Source organism: Protobothrops mucrosquamatus, unplaced genomic scaffold, assembly GCF_001527695.2.
Source record: "Protobothrops mucrosquamatus isolate PMUCROS unplaced genomic scaffold, P.Mucros_1.0 scaffold600, whole genome shotgun sequence".
Taxonomy (NCBI): Eukaryota; Metazoa; Chordata; class Lepidosauria; order Squamata; family Viperidae; genus Protobothrops; species Protobothrops mucrosquamatus.
Window position 1 is genome coordinate 292,906 of NW_015386899.1, and position 26,165 is coordinate 319,070.

At 40.5% G+C, this 26,165-nt stretch overlaps 1 protein-coding gene across 2 annotated transcripts; it reads left to right on the plus strand.

Annotated features, from left to right (window-relative positions):
• Positions 1–1,473: 1,473 nt before the first annotated feature.
• DUS1L (dihydrouridine synthase 1 like) lies at positions 1,474–22,405 on the plus strand. Of its 2 annotated transcripts, none has more exons than XM_015817519.1 (14): positions 1,474–1,546; positions 3,122–3,368; positions 3,944–4,052; positions 4,456–4,506; positions 5,178–5,290; positions 7,912–7,994; positions 9,510–9,613; positions 12,238–12,382; positions 12,553–12,649; positions 14,050–14,138; positions 15,134–15,300; positions 18,239–18,276; positions 21,209–21,284; positions 22,211–22,405. In XM_015817519.1, exons 2-14 carry the CDS (start codon positions 3,129–3,131, stop codon positions 22,357–22,359), a joined length of 1,461 nt encoding a protein of 486 aa, XP_015673005.1. In that variant the 5' UTR covers positions 1,474–1,546; positions 3,122–3,128; the 3' UTR covers positions 22,360–22,405. The 2 variants fall into 2 exon arrangements, with proteins under 2 accessions (XP_015673005.1, XP_015673007.1); XM_015817521.1 differs by lacking the exon at positions 1,474–1,546 and adding an exon at positions 1,977–2,008.
• Positions 22,406–26,165: the final 3,760 nt, after the last annotated feature.

Here is a 26,165-nt window from a genome sequence, read left to right on the forward strand (position 1 = left end):
TATGACTGCTTTTCACACTTTCATACACTTATGACCGCTGTAGCATCTCAATGGTCATGTGACTGAAATTCAGATGCTTGACAACTGACTCATATTTATGACAGTCGCAGTGTTCTGGGGTCATGTGATCACCTTTTGTAGCCTTCTGACAAGAAGTCAATGGGAAAGCCCGATTCACTTAACAACTGTGGCAAGAAAGGTTGTAAAAATGAGGCAAAATTCATTTAACAAATGTCTCACTTAGCAACATAAATTTGGGGCTCAACTGTCCGTAGTCGTACATCGAGGACCACCTGTAAATACCCTTTTCTCAGTTGATCCTGGCCATGCTACAAAATGTTCTGGGAAATGATTATTTTTCTGCCATGGCCCTAGGACGATGCCTTCATCTCCACCGCAGCCTGAGACTCCTGTCAGCTGTACCAGGATAGAGGAGCATTTCCTCCTTGTCTCCATGCTGTTTGTTGAAAGGCAACCTCAAAGAGTGTAAAAGCTGCCGGGCTTTGCCCCCATTAAGTGACAGGATTGCAGTGATTTGAAACGGAGCCAGGAGAGATGCTCGCTGACGTTTCGGCAAACCGCTAAATGGGTCAAGAGGTCTTTTCCCTTAAGCAGAAACCCGCCTGCCCTACATTTTTTTTCTCTTCCAATTCTCTCTTCCGGAGCCCGACTTTCCTCAGCTCGGTAAAGAGCGACTCTACAACTTTCAGGGAGCCGGGAAGGAACGGGGAGTTATGACTCCTTTCATTTAACCTTTCATTTCCTTAACTCAGTGGTTCTCAACCTTTTTAATGCCATGACCCCAACCGGTCGTAAGTCGAGGACTAAACCGGTCGTAAGTCGAGGACTACCCAACCGGTCGTAAGTCGAGGACTTTCCCTGCCCGGGAGCGCTGTGCATGCGTGGTTCCGCCCCCTGTGCCGGCCGAGGCGTAGCTGGCAAGCGGCAGAGATGGAGCAGGCTGACCACCAGCTAGCCCAGCCCAAGGGAGGTAAGGCACCTGCCGGAAAAGGGGAAAAAAATGGCAGACAAAAAAAATGGCGGACAGCCTTGCTTGGCGACCCCCGTGAAATGGTCAATCGATCCCAAATGGGGTCCCGACCCACAGGTTGAGAACCACTGCCTTAACTGATCCAGTCGCCTGAGTTCACATACACAAGCAGCAGTGTTTCTCAACCTTGACAATTTTAAGGCATGTGGACTTCAACTCCCAGAATTCCACAGCCAGCATTGCTGGCTGTGGAATTCTGGGAGTTGAAGTCCACATGCCTTAAAATTGTCAAGGTTGAGAAACACCGCTTGACTAAAGCATAAATTTTAGTCGGTACTGTCTGACATACCCGACCACCCGCATCGCGAGCTAAGTAAGAAAAAGCGCCACGCGCTAAATGCAGGAAGTCCCTCTCTCGTCTTTTTCCTTCCGGCAGAGGAGGCTTTGCTGGGCGGCCGGGAAGAAGACGTCCGGCCCCTTTCTTCCGCGCCGTCGTTTCCGAGGGGGCCGCGTTCGAGGTTACGCCCTCCCACGCGGGCCGGACTGAAATGACTGGTGCGTTGCCTTGAGGGGGCTTAATCGCCCCGCCTGGCCTCAGCCTCAGGTGCTATCGGGGCTCCGGCGGAAGAAGGATTTGGGCCGGTGGGGGGGTGGGGTGGCGCTAGAGCTCCGGAGAAGGGAGGCAGGCCGGGCTCCTGGCCTGGTTTTTATAGGGGGGTTGCCCTCCTTGAAGAGCAGGGAGATGAGCTCGGGGCTTGGGCTGGTTTGGCCAAGTGGCAGGACCGTGACCGGGGTGCCGCTGTGTAACGTAGCGCCTTTCTGCCGCCGCCGCTTTTTGAAAAGGTGAATTCTAGATGGAAGCCGGCATGGGCTCCCCTTGCCGCATGGAGACAACAAGGCGTCTACGTCGAGCCTTCGCTCTTTCCTCTCTTAGATAATTATAGGAAGTCTCCCTCTATTAAGCTAGCTGGCTTTCCCCGCTAGACCTATAGACTAATGCTCGGCCATCATCAAAAGGTAATCCGGGTCATATTGGATTGGCTCCCTAGCCTTATAAAAATGATATGCCAGCTTTGCTGTTATCAGATAACAGGGATTTCTGTGTTTATTTCCCTAAATAGAGATGAGGGGAGGGGGGGGGAAAGAAACTAATTGCAAAATGTGTGAAGTTCGCACCCTAGAAACATAGCCACGCTGACAATGTTTCATAAAGGAGGAAATAACTCACTTGTCACTAATATTTAAGCTTAGATCGGACAGATCTGGTTTCTTGCAGACAAGAGGATAGAAATGTTTCATAGTGCTGATTTCTAGTTAGCATTGTTTTCATTTGATCTTCATTCTCAAGATAAAATGAATAAGCTCTGGCAGGGCAAGTTAGATGACCAAGTGAGGAAAATAAAATGCGGTATGTTGTAGCATTATAAAGCAGGAGTTAAAGAATCATAGAATAGTAATCATAGAATATAAAAAATGTAGGAAATGTATTCTAAACTATAAAATCCTTGCTGTTCAGCAGTTTGTTAACAAATGGTATATAATTTAAATAATATAGTTACTGTGTACTTTTATATTATCTTAAATATATATTAAGGAAATCAACCCTGACTGTCCTTTGGAAGGACAGATACTGAAGCTGAAGCTCAAATAATGAGAATAATGGCCAAATAATAATTGGCCACCTAATGAGAAGAGAGGACTCACTGGAAAAGGCCCTGATGTTGGGAAATATTGAAGGCAAAAGGAGAAGGGGACGGCAGAGAATGAGATAGTGTTAGCGAGGCAGCGGGTATGAGTTTGGGCAGACTTAGGGAGACAGTGGAGGACAGGGGTGTCTGGCCTGTTATGGTCCATGAGGTTGCAAAGAGTTGGACATGACCTAGTGGATAAACAACAACAAATATAATATACTTTTAAGTGCACAACAGATGTCTGGATCTTGCTCAGTTTTGACCATTTGACTACTGTATGTAGGTGTTAAGAACAACACAAATGATAGATTGCAATAGTAAATGGGTACCATGTGAAAAAAAACTAATATCAGTTGTTGAATACAGTTAATGCATGTTATAATTACTTTCTAAGGTGAATAAAAGGATATTAACATTTACTGTTTGTATTTCTTTCCAGTGAAAGGATGATGCCCAAACCCAAGGGCTTTGAATTTTGGAAAAACACACTGAGAGGGGCCCGTTTTGTGGTTGCTCCTATGGTGGATCAAAGCGAACTGGCTTGGAGACTGTTAAGCCGCCGTCATGGGGCCCACCTATGTTATACTCCTATGCTGCATGCTCAGGTCTTTGTCAGAGATGCCAATTATCGTAAGGAAAACTTGTATTGTGAAGTGTGCCCTGAAGACAGACCTTTGATTGTACAGGTAATACTGACCAAATGATGTCAGTGGCCTTTCATAACTTTGTTGTGGAATACATTTTTCTGCATTGTGTGACAAATGTTTCAAAAAAATAATTTTAAAATAATTAATGCACCCACTCGAGGACTAATTCCCATAATCCACAGACATTTACTATAGTGGTAAGAACTGTAAACTCAACATGTGTGATATAAGTATTAAGATGTTTTATTAAAACAAAGGAAACTTAGGTTCAAACCTATCCTCTGTCACTCATGCTCATTAGATGACTTTTGACCAATCACTCTCTCCCAGTCAACTTAGCCCACATGGTGGTAGTTGTGGGAAAAAGGTAATGCTGTCATGATGAATCAAAGAGTTTTTACCTGGAAAGTTATAATCGGAACTTGTCAGGTAGTCACAACAACAATAATATTACTTGGATTGGGGAGGACAAGTATATAAAATATTTTGTTATACGTAATAATACAATTTAAAGCATAGTGACCTATTGTTTTATAAATGTGTTAAATGCTTCTGCCATTTTGATGTTAAAATCAATGCTAACTTACTATTTGGCTTATATATCTCTTTCACAGTTCTGTGCCAATGATCCAGCAGTGTTTGTCGAGGCTGCCTTGTTAGCTCAAGACTATTGTGATGCAGTTGACCTGAATCTGGGGTGTCCTCAGATGATTGCAAAAAGAGGTATGCATAATTTGGAATCTAAAATAATTTAGGCCACAAAACTGCATACATTGACACAGAACCAGTCTCTCTTGAAAGGAATGAGTTAGTAAAGTGCCATCAAGTCCTGCCTGACTCCCTCTGACTACACAATAAATGCTTGTCATTGTGAATTCTCTAGGAAAAGCCATATTGTAGATTATCTTCTACTTCCTCTATGCTTGCCATGTGCAGTCATTTTTTCTAGTCTAATTTGTCATTTCTTTGCTCCCTAGAATTAATCTTTTTATTTCTCCAATATATTTTCCATCGTTATTTATTCTTGAGCCTAAAGAGGGGCGGGGAGGGAACTGCTGTGGCTATTTTGTGTAGCTAACATTGGGCCAGTCCCTGTTAGGCCATAATTGTTTGGATTTTCTTTTAGGTCACTATGGAGCATTCCTGCAAGAGGAGTGGGACCTTCTCCAAAAAATGAGTAAGACCTGAAAGTTCTTGATTATAGGATGGGATGAAGAAAGAGTGGAACCAAACTATATTATATTTGTCCTTGGGGCATCCTGTTTGGATGACACAGCAAGCTATGAACATAGATTTTGGTAACTGGTCCCTCTGCCTTGACAATATAACCAAAAATAGTTCTGTAGGGTTTGCTGGATGCAAAGTAATTCCAGCAACAGTTAACTGGACTGTATCCCCATACTTCTGCTGCATACAAAGTTGTGGATATGCTATCTTGCTAATTATGACTAGAAGAAACCTACAGCTAATATTATAAAATAAAACAACTGGCAGCTGATTCCTAATTGCCCAACGCAGGACAGAGGGGCCACTGAATTGAAATGGCACAGTAGCCAATATGGTAGACTTTTGGCTCATATTTTTGAAGCTCCCTCATTGCTTTGGGTCACTGACACAGAATTATCCATCCACTATAGACAGTTCTTTCATCCACAAAATCTTTTTGCAAATGTAAAATTGACACACAAAAGAGACAGTAGGGCCTAATAGTTATTTATTCCTGTAATAACATATACATGCAGCAGTGTGGTAAACGCATGCGGTTTATCAGAAAAGGGGATTGCAGTTATTTGTTCTTTTACTAATGTAACTTCCAGATTCAGCCAGTTTCTTTCTCTTTTTTTCCAGTTGCATTGGCTAATGAAAAGCTCTCTGTACCCATTACATGCAAAATCCGTGTTTTCCAAGAAATTAGTAAAACTGTGAAATATGCTCAATTGCTGGAGAAAGCTGGTTGTCAAGTAAGGAATCCATTATAATTTGTTTTGAAGTATTAATTATATGTACGTAACTATCATGCTATTGTCTTTCAGCTTAACTTTGCCATGCAAAGTTCAGAAAAGGAGGAAGGAAAATGTAAACCAAGACAGACACATAAGTCAAACATGAGAGAACATTAACTTACACTGATACTGTTCACACTACTTCTCCACATTTTATCCTTGAAAACCCCCTGCTTTCAGCACGTCTGTGCATAGTTTCATATATTGCCTTTATTTATTCAACTTCTCTGATTTTGAGAATGACATAAAATTATTCAATTATTTTTAGTTTTCCTCTCAGTTTGTTCACTTATATGTATTGGCTTTGCGGTTTAATATTCATTCTCTTTACATATATGATCAAACCACATCAGCGTAGTTTTTCATACTAGTTACTCACTTTAGTGTTCGGCCTACATTTATTAATCACTCATTAATTCTTGACCACAACTTTTCTTATTTTACCACCTTTTTAAGTAATCCTTTTTTCCCTGCATTAAATTTGTTTCTATGTTTTTCTTGACATTGCCCACTCTCACTTCTGTGCAGTGAAGTGGGCAAATATATGCTGTTACCCATGGCGAATTTTGCAACAAACATTCATTCCTACACCAGAAACACTAAGTTCCATGGTCTTTCTGTCAGCATTTATACCTTTTAACATTTCCTCTCTGTTTTCCAAGCCTTATTAAACATTCTACCAAGGTATGTAAATTCTACGGTATTGTTCTTGATTTTGTTATTTAGAAATTACTTGCAGTTGTTCAGTCTGTTGGTTAAATGCAACTATCTTGGTCTGTTATTCTTCTTTATAAAATTAGTTAATATTTACTGCTAACATAACAATTATTTGGGTTCACAGCCAACAATATAGAATTAAATTGTAATGCTATACATGGCATTGTAAAGGCTCTAGGCTTGCAAACCGCCCACAGTCATTTAGGTGGGATGTTACAGGCCTTAGTCATACTCATGCCATATGCAGCATTCTGCATAGTTAATAGTAAGATTATTACTGATCAGTTTTGGCATATATGACAAATGCAATTAAAGTTCACTTTTAGCTCAGGATCTCTAATACGGTCAACATACTGTTGCTCTCATCCCACCAACTAGGCGGTATATGCAATATAATAGCACACAAGTCAAGATGTTTAATATGATTTGATGTCAGTATCAAACTATTAACCTTAGATAAAATAGGCAGGTATGTTCCAAGAAGCTTATTTAGTATTTGAGGAAAAACAGATAGTCCTTGCTTAACAGCTGTCTTGTTTAGCCACCATTCAAAGTTATGATGGAACTGAAAAAGTAGCTTTATGACCGTTCCTTATACTTCTGACCATTTCAGGGTCAGATGATAGAGTTTCAAGCATTTTGCGACTGGTAGGCATTTTACAACTATTACAGCATCCCATGCTCACAGGATTGCCATTTGTGCACTTCAATCGTTGGAGAAGCTGGCAGTGAAATTGGAGTTTGCAGTCACATGACATCTTGTTTGATGACACGTAGGTGATCTGTTTAATGACCACAGTGGAAGTGAGGTCATAAGTCCATTATGATCATATGATGTGTTACTTAACTATCACGTTGCTTAATTATGGAATTGCCAGTCCCATTTGTGATTGTTAAGTAAGGACTACCTGTACATACAACCATACAGTATACAACCATTTGCTTAGCAACCGTTCGAAGTTACAATAGCACTGAAAAAAAGTGATATGTGACCCTTTTTCACACTAATGACCGCTGTAGCATCCCCATGGTCATGTGATCAAAATTCAGATGCTTGACAACTGACTCATTTTTATGACAGTCGCAGTGTCCCAAGATCATGTGATCACCATTTGTGACCTTCCCAACTGGCTTCCAACAAGCAAAGTCAATGGGTTTTTTTTGCCAGATTCACTTAACAACTGCAGTGATTCGCTTAACTGTGCAAAAAGGTCAGAAAATGGGGCAAAAGTCACTGAACAACTGCCTTGTGTAGCAACAGAAATGTCAGGGACAATTATGGTCGTAAATTGAGACCACCTATAATGTTATCGGGAAAAAATAGATATGGAATTTAGAATTCCTAACTATTTGTAAAAAAAACACCGGCTGGCATTAGAGACAAATTGTCATGGTTCCAACAGATGAAACTCTTCAAAGAACTTCGAGGCATTGTTTACCTTAAACAATCTTTATTTGAGAAGCATAGCATCGGCACTAACACAGTCGAAGCCAAAAATTAAATTTCCTTCCCCTGAGCACACAGTAACAAAGCACAATTCCCTCTTCCAATTAACAGTCATAAATCACATTCTCCAGTTAGTTTGAAATGCAGGCTTTCCCTCCAGTTCTCCAACCCACCAATTCTTACCATCTCTTATTTCAATAACCTTGGTTCACACATTAGGTCCAGTATTGTTATGTCTAGCTAAACTCTCATGCACATTTCTCCCCCCAGCATCATCTAACTCTAAAAGTAAAACATAAGAAAATGGTTGCATCTCCAACTGTTGTCAAAGCAAAACATCCGATGTTAGCAGCGTTAACTTGACACAAATGAAATATTTTCTAAGATTGTCTCAATCACATACAATTTGTTGCAGCTTCTAACTGTCCATGGCCGCACTAAAGAACAGAAGGGACCTCTTGTTGGTGTGGCTTCCTGGGAGCACATACAGGCTGTGAGGTAAATACCCATAGCTAACTTGGGGAAGGAATCCTATACTACTGAATGCATATACCTGTTTCCCCGAAAATAAGCCCTATCCTGAAAATAAACCCTACTTGATTTTTATGTGTGCGCCTAATACAGTGATGGTGAACCTTTTAGAGACCGAGTGCCCAAACTGCAACCCAAAACCCAGTTATTTATCGCAAAGTGCCAAGGTGCCCTCGGGGGGTCGGGGGGTGGCCCACTGGGTGGGTGTGGCTGCAGTGGTCACAGCAGACTGGGTGAGCGTGGCATCCCGGCGGGCCAACGCCGCTTGCTTGCTCACATCCTGCCCTGTCATTTCCAAACGCCACGTGCTCGCTACTCCGGCAAACTCTGCTGGAGCAACAGCATGTGTGCCCACAGAGAGAGCTCTGAGTGCCGCCTCTGGCACGCGTGCCATAGGTTCGCCACCAGTGGCCTAATATAAGCCCTACCCCAAAATAAGCCCTAATTTGGGAGCGAGGCGCATGTGTAAAAATCAAGCTAGGGCAGGGGGTGGAGCTTGGTTTGTTTTGTGGCTGCTTGCGGCCGCACGCCATGTGGCGCATTGTGCCGGTGCTGCTCCTCATGGCAGGAGGCCACGTGGCTCATCACGCCGATCACAGCAGAAGACCGCATGGCTCATTGCGCCAATCGCGGCAGGAAGCTGCGTGGTGCATTGCGCCGGTGCTGCCACTCCACGCCACGGCACAACACGCCATGGTGCAACGCGAGCGATGGCATCTGGTATGCAGCCGCAAACTCAGGCAGCAGCGCGACAGGTGTTGGGGGGTGGGAGGCCCGGCTGTGGCGGTCCTAAGGTAAGCAGGCAAGACATCCCCTGAAAATAAGACTTGGTGCCTCTTTCGAAAGCAAAAAAATATATAAGACGGGGTCTTGTTTTGGGGAAAACACGGGTAGATTGATTCACTGACTGTATTGTATTTGTATCTCATCTTTTAGATAATTAATGCCTCCCAAATGGGCCCACATGAATTAAAGCAAAGAAATGGACTCTGCCTTTAAGTTTACTTTCTGCAGCAGGCAAGACTCATTAGAGAAGAGGAATAGAGGGGCTAAGAAAGGCAGGAGGTTAGTTTCTCACAGCCAGAATGAAATGAAATTGGGAGCTACGTTCTGGCATGTAAGCCATTTGTGCTGGGTCGATTTTCCTTTCCTGTTGCCCTTTTCTGACTGTTCCTGAACGATGACATCTTGACCAGTGGGAAAAGCCAGAGGGTTCTGGCCTTTAGTTCTCTGGGCACACGGAATTATCAGTAGGATTGGAATATTGTATCTTGGAAGGAATATTGTATCTTGGAAGGGAGAGACCAGGTCCCTGCTTTTGGTCCTCAGTTCAGTGTTAGTCAGGAGGGATTTTTTTCTAGGCACCGAATGCCATCAATTTAGAGAAAACATTGTCTGGCGAGTGTAAGAGTTTGCTGCTCTTAGAAGTTTTTAATTTCTATTATTGATGCATTATCTTTCCTTTTCCATTTGCTGTCATAGAAAGGCTATAAACATCCCCGTTTTTGCAAATGGAAACATTCAATACCTCAAAGATGTGGAACGGTGTATTCAGAAGACAGGCGTTCAGGGTATTATGAGCGCAGGTAGGAAAGAAAAAGAAACTGTTCAATGTCTCCATTGAAGTTAAATGATACCACAATGATACTCTTGTTCATAGCATGGTCATCTGCTGTTTCTGTTGCTTTCATTTAAATCACTTTAGAGCAGTGATTTAAATTTTCTGAGCAGAGATCAGTGGTGCCGAATATGATAAATATAATCCTCTGCCCAGACTCCCGGTGACTTTGGGGACACAGTGATGCAATATTCTTGCAATAATATTGAAGTGGGTTTATCACTGCTCTTTCTAGTTGTTGTTTCTGTTTACTTCCAATCTACCCTACAGACTGGGTGACACATCCAAACATTAAGACCGACCATTTAAAAAGATAGGATAGTTACTGTGTAGTGGATACCTCATGCAATAGACACCGACAACTGAAGTAGATTCAAAATGATTAATTTCCAACGCTAGCAGGGTTATATGGAGACATTGGTCTCCTGCATCCAGATGAGCCAGGAACAAGAGCTCCAAGGGGGCATAGGTGTTACATGGAATCTTGATCAAAGAATGCATGTTAATAGAGGACCCCAATAGGAAAAAAAATGCTTTTCTACTGATAAGATGACTCTGAGGGAGACATGGGTGTCATTCATGGTGTGAAGGTTTAACAGATACATCCTTTGGAATGCATAGTGCTTTAGTTTAAAAAGCAGAGGAGGCCATTAATGCTGTATAACGGGGGCTTTTGAGGTTTTTAGGCCAAGGAACCTGTTAGTTAAAAAAAAAACTTCTGGACCCCGTGATCTGGAGATAAAGCGCTGGTGATAGAAAATTGCCTGGGTTCAAGTGGTCCTTTTTCCCCCCTCAACCCTTTAGTCTTTCAAGGGACCATATCAAGTTCTTGGGGAGCTCTGGGTTTCACGAAACATAGCTTGGAGACATCTGCCATACAAGATTGGAATGTCTGGCTATTCTAAATGCTTACTGAATAGTTTATTTAAATAAAAATTTGAGTTTGCGTATAAAATCTATTGTTTTAGATGGAGAAACAAAAGATACATATTAACCACCTCTTAGTTTGCATCTGGATTCTGGAAAAAAAACTGCTTTTCCTAAACACTGGTGATTATCCAGGAGTGTGAAAATGGTTCCTCTCAAAATAGTTTGATCACAAAATTTGGCAAACCATCCTGCTTTCAAGCAGTCAAGAGGTATTGAAATTTATGTATTGAATTTATTTATGAAATTTATATGCCCCCCATCTTGAGAATCTGGGCGGCTAATAAGTATTTTGAATTTGAAAAGCTTCCACAATGTGTGAAACCGCCCATTTTGCACAACCTCGTGCTTGAAAGCATTTTAATATGAAACATTTTGTACACCCCTCTTCTTTTACAGGTAGTCCTCGACTTACAACAGTTCATTTAGTGACTGTTCGAAGTTACAACAGCGCTGAAAAAAGTGACTTATGACCATTTTTCACGCTTACAACCATTGCAGCATCCCCACAGTCATGTGATCAACTGGTTCATATTTGTGATAGTTGCAGTATCCCAAGGTCATATGATCACTTTTTGCACCCTTCTGACAAGCAAAGCCTTTGGGGAAGTCAGAATATTACAGTATATGTATATTATAATTTAACTATAATATAACTATAATATTATAACTTAAGAACTGCAGTGATTCACTTAACAACTGTGGCAAGAAAAGTTGTAAAATGGGGCCAATTCACTTAACAAATGTTTCGCTTTAACAACATAAATTTTGAGGCTCAATTGTGGTCGTAAGTTGAGGACTACCTGTAATAACAATGAAAGCGGTTGAAATCTTAATTTTGAAAAATCAGGGTGGTTTAGGAATTGAGGCTAGTTAGCTAACTATGTTAACAATGAAGTTGCATGGGAACGTAAGAGAAATAAGGCTTCACTAATTTCACAGAGGAAGTAAAATAATAAAGTAATTTCTATTCCGAAATAGCAAGAAATAGATTTCAATTTCATGCTGAGAAATATGAATAACGGAGTGACGTACAGGTAGTATTCTCCAATCGCAATTGGAACCGGCAATTCATCACTAAGCAACAACAGTTTTAAAGTGAAACATTACATGACGGTGCCCAACTTACCACATCAGCTGCAGTTGCAAAGTGAATCGCGCGTGGCTATTAAACGTGACGTGACCATGTTGCAACTTAAATACTTCCTGCTGGCTTTCCCATTGACTTTGCTAGTTGGAAGCTGGTTGTGGAGTTCATAATTGGCAATCACACGATCGGGGGATGCTTCAACCGTCATAACTGCTTGCTAGTTGTCAAGTTCCCAAATCAGGATCACACGACCATGAGGATGCTGCAACCAGCTACAAATTCAAGGACCAGTTGTAATTTTCCTTTTTCGGTGCTGTCGTAACTTTGAGCAGTAGCCGAATGAACAGTAAGTGAGGACTACCTGTATTTATTCACAAACTCAGGTTTCCAAAGTGTGATTTCAGAGGCACTGAGAATATGGGATATTTGGAGAAGCTTGGAAGCAGGAGAAGGAAGTTCTTAACTTGCTCTAACTCCCAGCAGCACCAGCTAATTCCCACTGGGAATCCTTCATGCCCTATCAATTAAGGCCAAACTCCTTACTTTTTTTTTTTTTTTGGATTTTCTTCTTTTAGAGGGCAATCTTCATAATCCCGCTTTATTCGAAGGAAGAAATCCGGTCGTCTGGGAGATGGCTGAGGAATACCTAGAAATAGTACAGCAATATCCTTGCCCATTGTCCTATGTCAGAGCTCATCTCTTCAAGCTTTGGCATCACACGTGAGTGATTCTGCTGTTCGTAGTATTTCGTGTGTTATCTCACAGTGGATTTCCACCACCGTTGGTGTAAGGAGGGGGATCTCATGGCAGTGAAGAGCTGAAGCTGTGCATCTCATCTGCTAAGATTGGACTGAAATCTCTTTTTCATCACTTGTGTTGGTTTCCCTCAGGCTGCAGGTTCACCAGCAGCTACGTGATGAATTAGCAAAAGTGAAGACACTGGAAGGATTAGTGGCTGTCAACAGGGAGCTGAAGTTGCATTGCCAGGTATCAGCTGACGCTTTGTGTATTTGTGCAGTAGCCCTGAACTTTCATGGGGAAAAATTTGGTACTGTAGGACCTCTCATTTGTCAAACAAGATAAGTTGGTGTCTCTTAACAAATTCTTATTAATGAGAGTGTGTAATAATTGCAGCAGATTTTAACCAGTTACTTTCTTTACTTCGTCCTACTTCTCCTGGGCTCCAGCTGGGCCCATTGGCTTTCTTAAAAAAAAAAAAAAAATAGAGGCGGCAAGTAGGTGAGTTATACTGGTTGTCTGCTTGGAGACTTACTAAAAACATAAAAGGGAGGCAAAAAAGGAAAGAGGGCTTTGCCACTGCTATTGATTGGGCTGAGGGGCATGCAGGAAGTAGGGGGAAGGTAGGGTAATAGCGGGAGTTGAAATAGATTTGGTGTGATTGTGTGAATAGGGGTAAAGGTGTATAACAGTAATAGCGAACCTTTTAGAGACCGAGTGCCCAAACTGCAACCCAAAACCCACTTATGCATTGTCGAGTGCCGGGTGGGCGTGGCCCATTGAGTGGGCGTGGCCCATTGAGTGGGCGTGGCCCATTGAGTGGGTGTGGCCCATTGGGTGGGCGTAGCTGCGGTGGTAACGGCAGTCTGGGTGGGACTAAAAAGTTCAATCACTCAATTCCAACTTTGCAAGATGTTTTTTTTTCCATGAGAAGTTGAAATTGACTGATTGATTGAACCTTTTTTTTTTGCACATGGCGGCGGAGGGCTAAAGCGAAAAGGTTTTATAAAACCCAGCTGAAGGCCTAGGACTGGGGCGACGGTGCGCGTGCCCACAGAGAGGGCTCTAAGTGCCGCCTCTGGCACCCATGCCATAGGTTCGCCACCACTGGTGTATAAGAAAGAATAAGAGCTGAGAGCTGATTCTTAGAGTAACGGGACTTGTGAGTAGGGTCAATGATGAGTAGGAAAAAGAGGCTGGGAGAGCTTGAGTGGTGGGGACAACTGCTAAATGGCTGGCTTGTCTTCTGTGATGAGGGCCGCTATTCCAGCATGCTACTATTTTTCAAAAATCTCTATTGGCCCTGGATCCAAGAAGATGAAAAATGCTTGATCTAAATGACTATGCCCACTTGGTGTTAACTTTTCTTTAAGGCATTTGAAGTTTCTTCATCCTCCAAAGGAAACACAATCCTGGGGACATACATTACTTTAAAGAGTTGCACACAAACTCACATTGTTGGAATCAGATCCAAAGCAATGCACAGCTATACTATTTTCATACTCCATTTTCTAGTTTCACAGAATGGCTTAATACATTCTTACGTATGGGTTTTATGCATTGTTTTTATTTTCATTTTTGCTCTATCAGTATAAGGTGGCTCTTCCTTATAACAATTGAATTTGTCATTTGTTCTGCTCTATGTGCAGAAAGAAATAGCACATTTGAAGGAAGAAGAGAAGCCAAAGGGAGGATTACCTTTCTTCCACTGGATTTGTCAGCCGTACCTAAGACCAGGGTGAGTGCTTATATTGCATTGTTAATTTGTCAGATTAAATTTGTGCAATATATAATTGAAGGTGAAGGAATGTAGTGCTGGAATGATAGCTTAAGAAGCTTGTCCATGGCACTCGTGAGTTTCTTCCTCTTTGCCATGTAACGAGCTGTAATGATAATTGCAACAGGTGATATTTTTTCCTCTGAATACCCATCCTTGTGTTATTAAGGTATGCATGCATGTTAGTCCTTCAGGTCTGAGCATTTTTTTGTAGGCTTGTCCCATTCTAATGCAAAAGAGAAGGATATTTATATTCACACTTAGTGGAATTTTGGAATTGCTTTATGGGGCCTAGCTACTTGGAAATAACATAAATGAATGTCCTCAATTTAACTTTGTTAACTAGAGCAGTAAAGAGGAGCATATTGAGATAGATAGATAGATAGATAGATAGATAGATAGATAGATAGATAGATAGATAGATAGATAGATAGATAGATAGATAGATAGATAGATAGATAGATAGATAGATAGATAATATTGTCATTTTTTACTGTGGGTAACTGGTACACATTAAAAATGAAATTTTGTTGCTTGCTCTCAAATTGTACACATACATAACACACATTTAAATATGCTATATACAACAGATATATAAATCTACATCCTTGCATATAGCAACAAGGTTTTTTTTCTGAAGGAGCTGATGTTGAAGAAGATTTTTTTTTTAAATCTTAAAAAGTTTTCGAAGGAAAAAGTGGGGCTGGAGACTATTTTTTCCTCTTTAAGCTCTGTTTATATAACCATTTACAACTGATATTCCTCAGTGTTCACCCAGTCTCTCACATGACCTCTGATACTGTCTTTTCTACAATGGAACAAAGATGGCAGGAGAACATGGGGTGTCTCAGCTTTGTTATTTTTAGGGACTTCTGTAGGCTCCTAAAATGGTGGTATTAGCAAAGAAAGTAATTGTTGCCTTGCATTTTAGATGTTTTCATATTCAATCTTTACAGGCCTAAGGAAACGTGCAACAAAAATGTCCCATCTAGCATAGAAGGAGGTACTCGGGGAAAACGAGCTCTGGAGGATGAAGAAGATGGAAACTCGGATTCTCTCTCAAAAAACAAACAAAAGAAGAAGTTAAGGAATCCCAACAAAAGCTTTGATCCATCATTAAAACGTAAGTTATAAAGCTGTGTATAATATAGTCAGTGGGTATAATTGTACTAAAAATAGGAGCATCAGACATTTAGGTTTTTAAAATATCTCTTTTCAAGCATAGGGAACAGCGTCTCTCAAAATTTCTGCAACTATGGGTCACTAAATAAACATTTGGAAAATGTGGGGACTGTGCAATTAAACAAATAGTCCCTTTGTATTTAAGTGCATGGCAAGAGTAGAGGGAGGGACAGGGATTTCTTAGCACCAGGTGGGAAGATAAAGGAGTAGGATGCTAATGCTGTGCTGGGAGAGAGGGCAAAAAGCTGGAGTTTTGTATTTGCTGCATTTTAAGAGCAAAACAGTGTTTTAAAGAAAGAGAATACCCTCCTATTTGGAGAATGGTAGGAGCCCAGTTCTCATAGTGCTTCAGAGATCACATAATAATAATAATAATAATAATAATAATAATAATAATAATAATAATAATAATAATAATAATAATAATAATAATAATAAAGTTGGAAGGGACCTTGGAGGTCATCGAGTCCAACCCCCTGCTCAGGCAGGAACCCTACACCATTTCAGACAAATGGCTGTCCAGTCTCTTCTTAAAAACTTCCAGAAACCTTTTCATCTTACCCTGGTCTCATGGGAATGGGTTAGTCTGCCATTCTTTAAATAGCGCACCCATTCTCACAACCCCTGGGAAGCAAGGTAGCAAAAAGGAGGGAGAGATGGGGAGGAATTGCAATTGCGGTGTCCCTGTGGTCATAAGTGTGGGCATGCTGCCAAGCATCCAAATTTTGATCATGTGACTGCAAGCAATACTGTAACAACTGCAGGCATGGGCCATAAATCCATTTTTTCAATGCTACTCAATTCCTTTGAATAGATCAGAGGTGTCAAACTGCCGGCCCGCGGGCCAGACACGTCATCCCAAAACCGCGCCCACCCCATTGCCGGCAATGGAGAAAAAGCTCTGATACATCGCGAGTTTGACATGCCTGGAATAGATGGACAAATAAGACTACCAGTAGACAATTCTACCAGTATTTAGAAAATTTTGGAAATCAAATTTTGAATTGAGACCATTGTTTTTTAAATTAAGCATAATTCCAGGACCTAACAACAAAAATACCACAATTTACTAAGATCCATGTTGATCATTCCAAGGATAAATTTAGTGCAACTTTGGAAAAGAGATATTTCCAATGATGTCAGATTGGGAATTTAAATCTGGAGAATATGCAACAGTGGGAGAATTAAAAGCATATATTCACAATACAAGTTTGACTAAATTCAAGCAAGAACAACTTCAATATATAATTATACAGCGTGGCAAATTTAAACATTTAGAGTATGTTTTTAAGAGGAAAAAGAATTAAAAGATCTGAAATTAGTAATATGTAAACAATTTAAATCTTTATAAATATTACATATCAGAGTAACAAAAGGGAAGTTGGAAACTTTAACATTGATATCAATAGGTTAATCTATCAATAAATTTTATTTTTTCCTCTTTTTTCTATTGGATGATTTATCTTTAAGTAATAAAATAGCTGCAATATCACTTTTAACTCAGAGATATAAAAAGATCTTTAATGTTGCTTTTTGTTTAAAATAATTCAGTGCATTCTGCTTTTTATGTTAACCCTTTATCAATAATATACTGAGCACCAATTATACAACTTTTACAATTTCTCTGTCCACTTACTGATATTTTTTTCTTTTTTTATGCTTATCTGTTTTTTAATAGTTAAATAAAAACACATTCTATCATGCTAGGGGAGTAATTGCATCACAAATTTTGAGATTCTTGAAGTTTTGGGACAGAACAAAAGCACCGAGCATTTTCCAGGAGTGGAGCCTCTGTTGACTGTGGAATGTTTTTAATTGTTGTTCAAAGTCTCTTTATAACAGTGGTGGTGAACCTATGGCACGTGTGCCAGAGACGGCACTCAGAGACCTCTCTGTGGGCACGCACTCCGTCGCCCCAGCATAGTTCGCCAGAGTAGCAAGCATGTGGCGTTTGGAAGTGACGGGGCAGGAAGTGAGCGAGCAAGCGGTGTTGGCCCCCTGGGGATGCCCTGGAGATGGCAGGGGGGCTGGTCCCCGTCACCCTGGTTCCGGCCCACCCACCCCGGCTACGCTTACCCAGTCTGCCGTGCCACTGCAGCTATGCCCACCCAGTGGGTCACGCCCCCCCCCGCTCCCCCTGAGAGCATCACAATGCTGATGCGGCCCTGGCACTTCGCAAAAAAAAAAAAAAAGTGGGTTTGGGTTGCAGTTTGGGCACTTGGTCTCTAAAAGGTTCGCCATCACTGCTTTATAACATGTAAATGAAGGTTCAATCATCCAGACCAAAACACCTGCAGTGTGTTATGGCAAGAGTTGATTCTTTCCAGTGACACTCTGACTCACTCCTACCCAAATTTTTAGTTTGACTGAAGACGTTAGTTGGATGAGCAAGGAAATATCTTAGTTTTAATAAACTTTGGTCCAGTTGCCATGATATAACCTTTTCGTCTCTTTATAACAACAGCTTTAGCTGACAAATGCAATCCCTAGTTGTCTTGTTCTCTATTTTTTCTCTCTCTACAATAAATCTGTTAGGTCTTTTAGCTAAGAGTGGAACATTTAATTTCAAAAGCTATTTGAGGCAACAACTTAATTAGGCCAACTGAATGTTGCAAAAGAGTTGCAAGCAGAAATACTATCCCGCTCTTTTGTAACCCTGTTAGCCTTATAAAGGTGCTGCCTTCAACAGATATTGTATTTTTTCTTCATGGCCAGCATCTCTTCCTAGCTTTTTATTTAAATTAGGGTACTTCAAAAATCTCTTTTGAAACTATTTTTTTCAGAACTGTTTTTAAATTCAAGAGATAGAAATTGTATGTCAGTTTCTAGGGTAAATGTTTGAAATAACCTGAAAACTAATTCATTTTTTCTTGTTTTAGCTAAATATGCAAAGTGTGATCAGTGTGGAAATCCAAAGGTGAATCTTAAAAGTTTTCATTAATGCGCTAATCGTTAAAACCTTGAGTGAAATGATAAATGCTTAAAAAATCTGTGCATTGAGCCAAGGGATTTGCTGCAACATAGTTTCAATAATATTCCTCCCAGTAAAATTGCAGTTCGGAGCAAATCCTAAAAAACTAAATGATTTAAACTATTTTATGCTCTAGTCCAGGGGTGTCAAACTGCCGGCCCATGGGCCAGTTGCATCGTAATGGAGGCTGCACCCATCCCAGCTCTGGCAGTGCAAAAAAAGTCATGATAAGTCACTTGATGCGGCGAGTTTGACACTTGTGCTCTAGTCCTTAAAATAAAGTCATAAGCACTACGTTAACAATAAATTAATTATCATATGCCTTTATTACAGGCTTTTAAGATGCTTGCTTAGAAAGGTAGGCCAAAAAGGCACTGTCTCCAAGTCAGATTTGACTCCTGCTGGTTTCATGAACACAGCCATCCAGTTTTCATAGAAGCCATATAGCATATCCCAGTCTAACCTACAGTCTGTTATTTTCTAGAAGATTCCCATGCAAATATGAACTGAGTCTGACCCTCCTTGGCAAAATCAGTTTAGGTCTATGAAATTTGAACAAGCAGATCTGGAAATCTACTGCCATCTACAGGCAGCACCTTATACCAGGGCTTTTCAACCAGTGGTACGGGTACCACCTGTGGTATATTGGCACCTGGCAGGTCATACGCGACCATCCTAGAAAAGTAGCGGGGGAGGGGAATGAGCTGAACCGGTGGTAGCACCGCACAAGCCTGAGCGAGAGATGGCTAGGGCTGTCAGGGCTCAGTGGAAGCGCCAGGATCAGTGCCGCTTTCTAGCTGATTGGCGCTTCTTTGGGGCTGTCAGGGCTCAGTGGAAGCGCCAGGATCAGCGCCAGGCTCCAGCTGGAGCTCGGCGCTGATCCTGGTGCTTCTGCTGAGCCCTGAAGAAGCACCAATCAGCTGGAAAGCAGCACTGATCCTGACGCTTCTGCTGAGCGCAGAATAAGCGTTGATCAGCTGGAATGTTGCAGCATCTCCAGGGTCTTGTGATTTACATTCAGATGCTTGGCAACTGATTCATATTTATGACGGTCACAGTGTCCCAGGGTCATGTGAAGTGACCAAAACCTGCTGCAACCACCCAGCAGACAGGGGGAATAAAAACCAAACACCCCCCACCCCACCCCTGCTGCCAATCCTCAACAGAAATGCTCACAACAATGGAAACCTCGGACAGGAGGAAGAGCGCCACCGGGCGCTGTCTTGCTCAGTTGTGGCTTGGGGGGCACTTTTTTCAGTGCCATTGTAACTTCGAACAGTCACTAAGCGAACTGTTGTAAGTCAAGGACTACCTGTACTTTATCACTTTTTTCCTTTTTGGGGGGGGGTCATCAAGTTTTTGACACCTTGCTAGGCGACTGGTGGTACTCGGATGTTGCCATATCCTAAAATGGTACAATGGGTGAAAAGCCCTGCCTTATACCACTACTCTTAGTTTTAAATACCTTCATTATCAAAGAACAGTACAACCAGTCCTCGCTTACGAATTGCCTCATTTAATAATCGTTGAAGTTACAACAGTGTAAAAAAATTGCTTTTGCGACCAGTCTTCGCATTTACAACCGCTGCAATGTCCTACAATCATACGATCACCATCTCTGTGCTTCACAACTTGCTTGCAACAAGCAGAGTTAATACAGAAGGCAGAAATAAAATACGTCACAGTTACGTGATGTTTCACTTAACAACTGTGGTGGTTTGCTTTAACAACCAAAGGGATAGTAAGGTCATAAGCCTGTCATGGTCACATGATTTTTGCTTAGTAACTATGGCACTGAGTGATGGAGTTGCTGGTCCCAGTTATGGTTGCTAAGCAAGGACTACTTGTAAACAGAAGCATAATACTATCCAAACCTATGATGGATTCTTGAAAAATTTCTGTATAGAAGGAATAGATTTATATCCATAAGGTGGTTGACTCAAACCATCTGCTGTGATTGTGGATCTTGCTCTTTTCCCAAAGACAGATTATAGACAAATAATACAGTGACATCAACATCTGTTCAGGAAAAAATATGGTATTTATTACTGCCTGTGGTGGGATCATAATGGACTAACTGTTTGAGTTTGTTGTACTTTTGGCTTGTGTGTATATATTTTATTGGTCAGAGAGTTTAATAGACTTTACTTGCACCAGATCCCGTCTTCTGAAATATAAACATATCAGTAACTCTTGTGGAACATTACCTACTTTCACCTTGGGGAAGCTTGAGATCATCTGGATAATCCATAACCTATAGCATTTCTTGATATTGTTGGAGAAAAAAGGGGAGGAAAGCAGATTCATGTATTAAAGTTATTTTTCAGTAGGGTGTTTCTCCCAATGTAGGTGTGGTAATCTGTTTGCACCATAGAGTTAATATTATAATCTTTAATCTACACCTGTACAGCTTGGGAGTAGAAGGCTATTTTGTCCAAATACCTAGATGGGTAGGAAGTGTTGGCCAGAGTCAATATTTTATTGATAGTGATGTGATGTGATTTGCCATGGTGCATAAGGCTCACTTAGATTCTTCTAAAATTGATGTGTCCACTTTGGCACCGTTCTAATTCTTCAAATAAATCTACGTGACACAGACACATTTTAAAAGGTTTCACAAAGCCTGGGAGGCTTAAAACAGATGGATATCCCTCTTTTAAGTCTTGCCCTTTTTTCCTGGATTAACAGTAAATCCTATTAAATGGGAGGGTGAATTATCTTTTTCTTGTGAATTGGCAGTCTATTAAGAAAAAAAAAATCTTAGTTTTTAGATTTGTTTCATACTTTAGTTGGGACTACATACAACTTTAACTACCCCCACATACTGGCAATGTGATATTATCATATGAAAATTGAACTAATTTGCATCTATTCCTAGGGTAACAAGTGTGTATTTAATCTGTGTCGAGGCTGCTGTAAGAAAAGAGCTTTCAGAGAGACAGCAGACTGTCCTGGTGAGTGCCCGTGTAACCCAAACTTTTTTTTAAAATAACAAAAGTGCTTCTACAGGAAGGAATTTTAAAGTCTGTTGCATGATTTTATGCTTATAAACATATAGTTTACATTTCAAATACTGTTTACCCCAAAGCCCAAATCGGAAATATTTCCTGGAAATAACATGCTTGCGATTTAATAAAATCAAAGCAGATTTTCTTTACCAAAAAAAAAAGACCGCATTCAAATTATAGCATGACAGTGATAGCCTTTATTCCCCAAATAGCCCTAGAATATATTAACCATACAGTTGATTAAGCTTTGACCTGATACCTAAAATTTATTTTCAAAATAATTCTCTCTTTTGAAATACTAATTATAATCTTTTATAAAAATCAACTGCTTTGTGGTTTTGTTTTCATCTGATGTATGTAATTTAGGAGCTAAATTGTAAGGATTTTTTTTAAAATGTTAATTGTATGAATTTTGAAAGCCACAGTACTTTTAATACAAAAGCCCCTTTCTTTAATCAAGTCACACAAAAATAACTCGCAGAATCAGATCAGCAAGTGGTCATGAATAAACGTTTCTGTAACTTTTATAGGGAATCCTGTCTGTCATAAAGATATAAAATTACTGGGTTTTTTATTTTCCCTTTAAATAATCACCTGCATAGTGGCTTTTTAAAATTCATGCCTATCCCATTTTAACCATTTGATCACAATGAGCCATTTTTATTTGGGATCATTTTAATTTTCTGCTCAATACAGCAAGCTTCTGAATGGAATAATAATAACAGCAACAATAATAATACAATTTAGCTCCTAAATCACATACATCAGATGAAAAGAAAACCACAAAGCAATTGATTTTTGTAATGTTTTCCATTTCTTATTCTTCAAATGCTAGCCATCCAGGATGTGTGTGTGTTTTTTTTCTTTTTCAGGTCACGGTCTACTTTTTAAAACCAAACAAGAAAGGTCTATTTTGTGGAAAAGTGGCCAATCCCATATGGAAAATATTAAGCGGACAACACAGCAAGGTGAGGTGGAGGAAGCAATGTTGCTTAAAGAGGCTATCAACGGTGTGGCATGAGGCCTTGGAAAGCCCTCCTGGATCTTCAAACTGTCCTTCCCCTCCCACCCCCCCTGGGCCAAAGAAACCTCTGCTTCCAGAACACAGCTGTTGACACCACAAGGCCTGTTTTAAAATTAATGACAAATTTTACTTAAGAAAAAGTTACTTTCTCAGGGAAATGTCCTGTAATGGAAATAAAAGGATGCAATTAAATTTTTCACGCTGTGTTGAAAAGACTTCAAAGACTGAGCCAGATGTACTGGCCTTACAATGCTGCATTGGAGACATCTCTAAAGATACAACCTGCCTGTTTTAAACTTTATGTATGGTTTTAAAATTGGCAAATAAACCTTTTATAAAAGTAGTGTTCTGGAATATTATAACTAAAACACAAGGCACAGTATGTGCGAACTCTAAATAAAAAAAATAAAAGTTTGGGTGAAGCTGGCATTGGACTCAGACAGGATAAGTGTAAAAGGACAGTAAAACTCAAGAGGAAAGGCATAATTAACAGGACATTAGACCATTAGATTTAGATTCTTGTGTTCATAGTTTAATGAATCTGCAACTATGCCTTTGTTGGAAGACTGCAAATAAGCAAGTCAAATGATGCCAAAAATGAAAGCAGCACATTCATGTTTCGTGTTAATTTTGAACAGTGAAAAGACAATGTTTCTACTACTAGCATAGAGGTAGGTAATCTATGGCAGACATGTCAAGCACAAGGCCCGGGGGCTGGATGCAGCCCACGAAGTGGTTTCATGTGGCCCACGAAGCCATCCTGGAAACAGTGAGGGAATGGCCCCCTCTGCCTTGGCCCTGGCCCAGGCCAGCTGGGAGCCAATATACAATTGTGTGGTGGCCATCTATGCTGAAACGCATTCAGTTTTAGCTCCATAAACCCTCCCCCTGCATGGCCTGAGAGGAACAGTGAGGCTCCTCCAGTGGACCATGCCTTGGCACTTGCCCCGGTCCCACCCCCTTCTGCCAGAGACCCTCAGATCTGTCCCACTCCTGCCCAGGCCCCCACAGGCACCCTTGACATGAACGATGTAGAGCTGGCCACGCCCACCCAGTAGGCCACACCCACTCTGGCCACACCCAACCGGCCCCCTGAGGGCAACCGCAATGCTGATGCGGCCCTCAATGAAATTGAGTTTGACACCCCTGATCTATGGCTTCTGACCTAACTTGATACTGCTCTTAGCTTGATTTCCAAGTTCCCTTTTAAGATCCTGTAATGATAGCTAGTTCTTGCCTTGCAACCTGTTAGTCCAGAGAGAAAATGGGAATTTCCACTGAAGTTTAGCTTTGGTCTCAGCTTACTTGCCCAAGCTTGGATAAATCCAGTGGATTATCCCTTAAGAGAGGTGGCCCTAATAGGATACCTCTGTGGTGGTATATTGGAGCAGGTTACATGCATCGTAAAGGACAGTGGCTAAGAATAAGCCCATTCTTTAATTAAAGTTACTTGGGGAAGAGTTTAGGACCACTTACTAATCTTTTTCAAAGGAGACATAAAAGATTTCATTCTAAAATAGCTACACTAATACAAAGTTATTTGCTTTCAAGAGCTACCAAAGTTTTCAGCATTCTGAAAGCCCATGAATCAGTCCGTGAATATAGACATGTTTGTGAAAAATATTGCTGAAAGAGTAATTCTCATAAAAACCCACAAACACCTCCACTCTGGATATCAGATAGGCCATTAGGACAACTTACATTGTTTACCCTTAAATGGATGTCCAAGTAAATGTTATTACAGTAGTAACTTTTAAGTATTTGGGTACTTGAAGAACCAGAAATAACTCAGAGTAAAAAAAATCCTGTTACTATATTGTGATCCAGAAAGATTTTTTTTCTAACAGCTTCAGAAATTACCTTACAGTAGCAATGATATGCCATGGGTTGCATGCTGTTTACTTGGCCAAGAGCAGCCCTTGACTTGAAGGCCATTTAGGAGAATTTGCAAAATACAGCAGGTGGAACCAGATATATTTTATTTCTATGTAAACAAATTAAATACGAATGCATATATTATTACTGTCCAGTCATTAATTTAAATATTTTCTTCTTTAATTTTAATCAAAATTAAACTGGGTGGCACTATTTGGAATCCTTCATGGGATAAACTTAGGTTATCAAGTGCTTCAGATCGTGTCACTTGGGAACACATGCAAATACAGTAGGTATAGTGTGATTTCTCTTTAAATTTCCACTTGGCCTCAGCCTTGTCACATGAGGAAAAAGCCATTTTTTGCTGTTTCAACTACAGTGTACTTGTTTCTCATATGTTGGTCTTATCTGAGAGAACACTGTAGAAAAGGGTTTTGTCGTAATTATTTTAAGAACTGAATGCAATCCATAACTTCTGATGGCTTTCATATTCCTTCATATTGTTTTGCAATTTTTGCTCCAGTTTGCGTAAAGTTAGAGAATGCTATGAAAGCAAATGCAACCATGCTGAAAGTTGTAGTTGACAGCAAAACTATTTTGGTATTCAGAAAGATTATGCATCCATATGCAATTTATTATACTACAATATATTGCTTCAGTAATCTTTTAATCAGGTTTTCTAACAATACTAACTTACATACACACAGACACACTTTTGTCCATTTTCCTGCCAAGCGTCAAGTTAATATTTTGTAATGAGAAAAATCCAAATATCTCATACGTAGGCATCCAGTGGGTGATGACATCAAGAGGGAAGAGAGATGTGTGTCATGTGTTGTTATATAAACCCTGTGATGTACATACTCGCAGTTAAAGTTGGGATGAAAAAAAGAAAAGGGCAGAGTTTGCAATATGGCATCAAGTGTATAGTTCATCATTGCAGCTTAGTGTAGATGGCTATGATCTCGTATTTCATTTGCCATTTCCTCTGAAATGCAGCTATTTTAAACCACACTGGTGTAAGGTGAAGCCAATCCAGAAGGAATTATTACTGTGATGAAAGTGGGCACTTTTTTCAACTACTGCAATTTATAGTTGATTGTTTAAATGCATAGCTTTAGTATTCTTGATATGTATGGTGTGTGTGAGGGGGGGACATAAACTAATCTGTACCTTATAGCATATGACTATCCTTCCCTGTTGCATTCTTCTATATTTCCTAAACATTTATTCTGTTTGTAACTTCCAGCAAACAGGAATTGAGACAACCAATCCTCAGCAAACTTCTTGTTCGCTAGCTGGACACACCATTAGTGTTCTCTCAGTCCTGAAAAGTGACTGCTGTCTTACAATAATTTGTTGGGGCCTGACCTAGCTTCTCCACGCCAGCAGGTTTACCAACACACAATGCACAGTCCTTTCTTCTTTCACTCTTCCTTCCTGGGGCCCTAAGGCATTAAAGGAATCTGATAGATTTCCTAGAGCAGCTTCCCCCACCCCCATTTGTTAGGATCTGACTGGAGGTGTAACCTTAATTCTCTCAAAATTTCCCTATAACCTAGCTGAATGGCAGAATCTAGTACACATTTCCTTTTTAACACTACCCTACTAACCCAATAAAGCGTATTGTATAAACATAGGATGACGTATGTACAAAATCCCATGACTTTGAGAGTATGAAGCAACATTAAGAATCATGCATGATTTTTAATTCCTGCTAATCTTCAGAGCCATTTTGCAAATCATAGTCTTAGCTGTACTTTCGAAAGGGTGTGCAATTATTTTAACTACTGACAGTTTATTAAATGCCTTGAGATCAATTAGTTACCTGCCAGACATACCTCAGCCTCCATCATTCCAGCCTATATTTTTAGTTTCTCTTTGTTCTTGCCTCATGCCTACTACAGGATTTGCTTCTGATCCTTGAC

Coding starts and splice junctions, on each gene's coding strand:
- DUS1L (XM_015817519.1), top strand. CDS start 3,129: ATGATGCCCAAACCCAAGGGCTTTGAATTTTGGAAAAACACACTGAGA. Junction 12,650..14,049: donor AGCTGAAGTTGCATTGCCAG/GTATCAGCTGAC, acceptor CTCTATGTGCAG/AAAGAAATAGCACATTTGAA. Junction 15,301..18,238: donor CTTTGATCCATCATTAAAAC/GTAAGTTATAAA, acceptor TTCTTGTTTTAG/CTAAATATGCAAAGTGTGAT.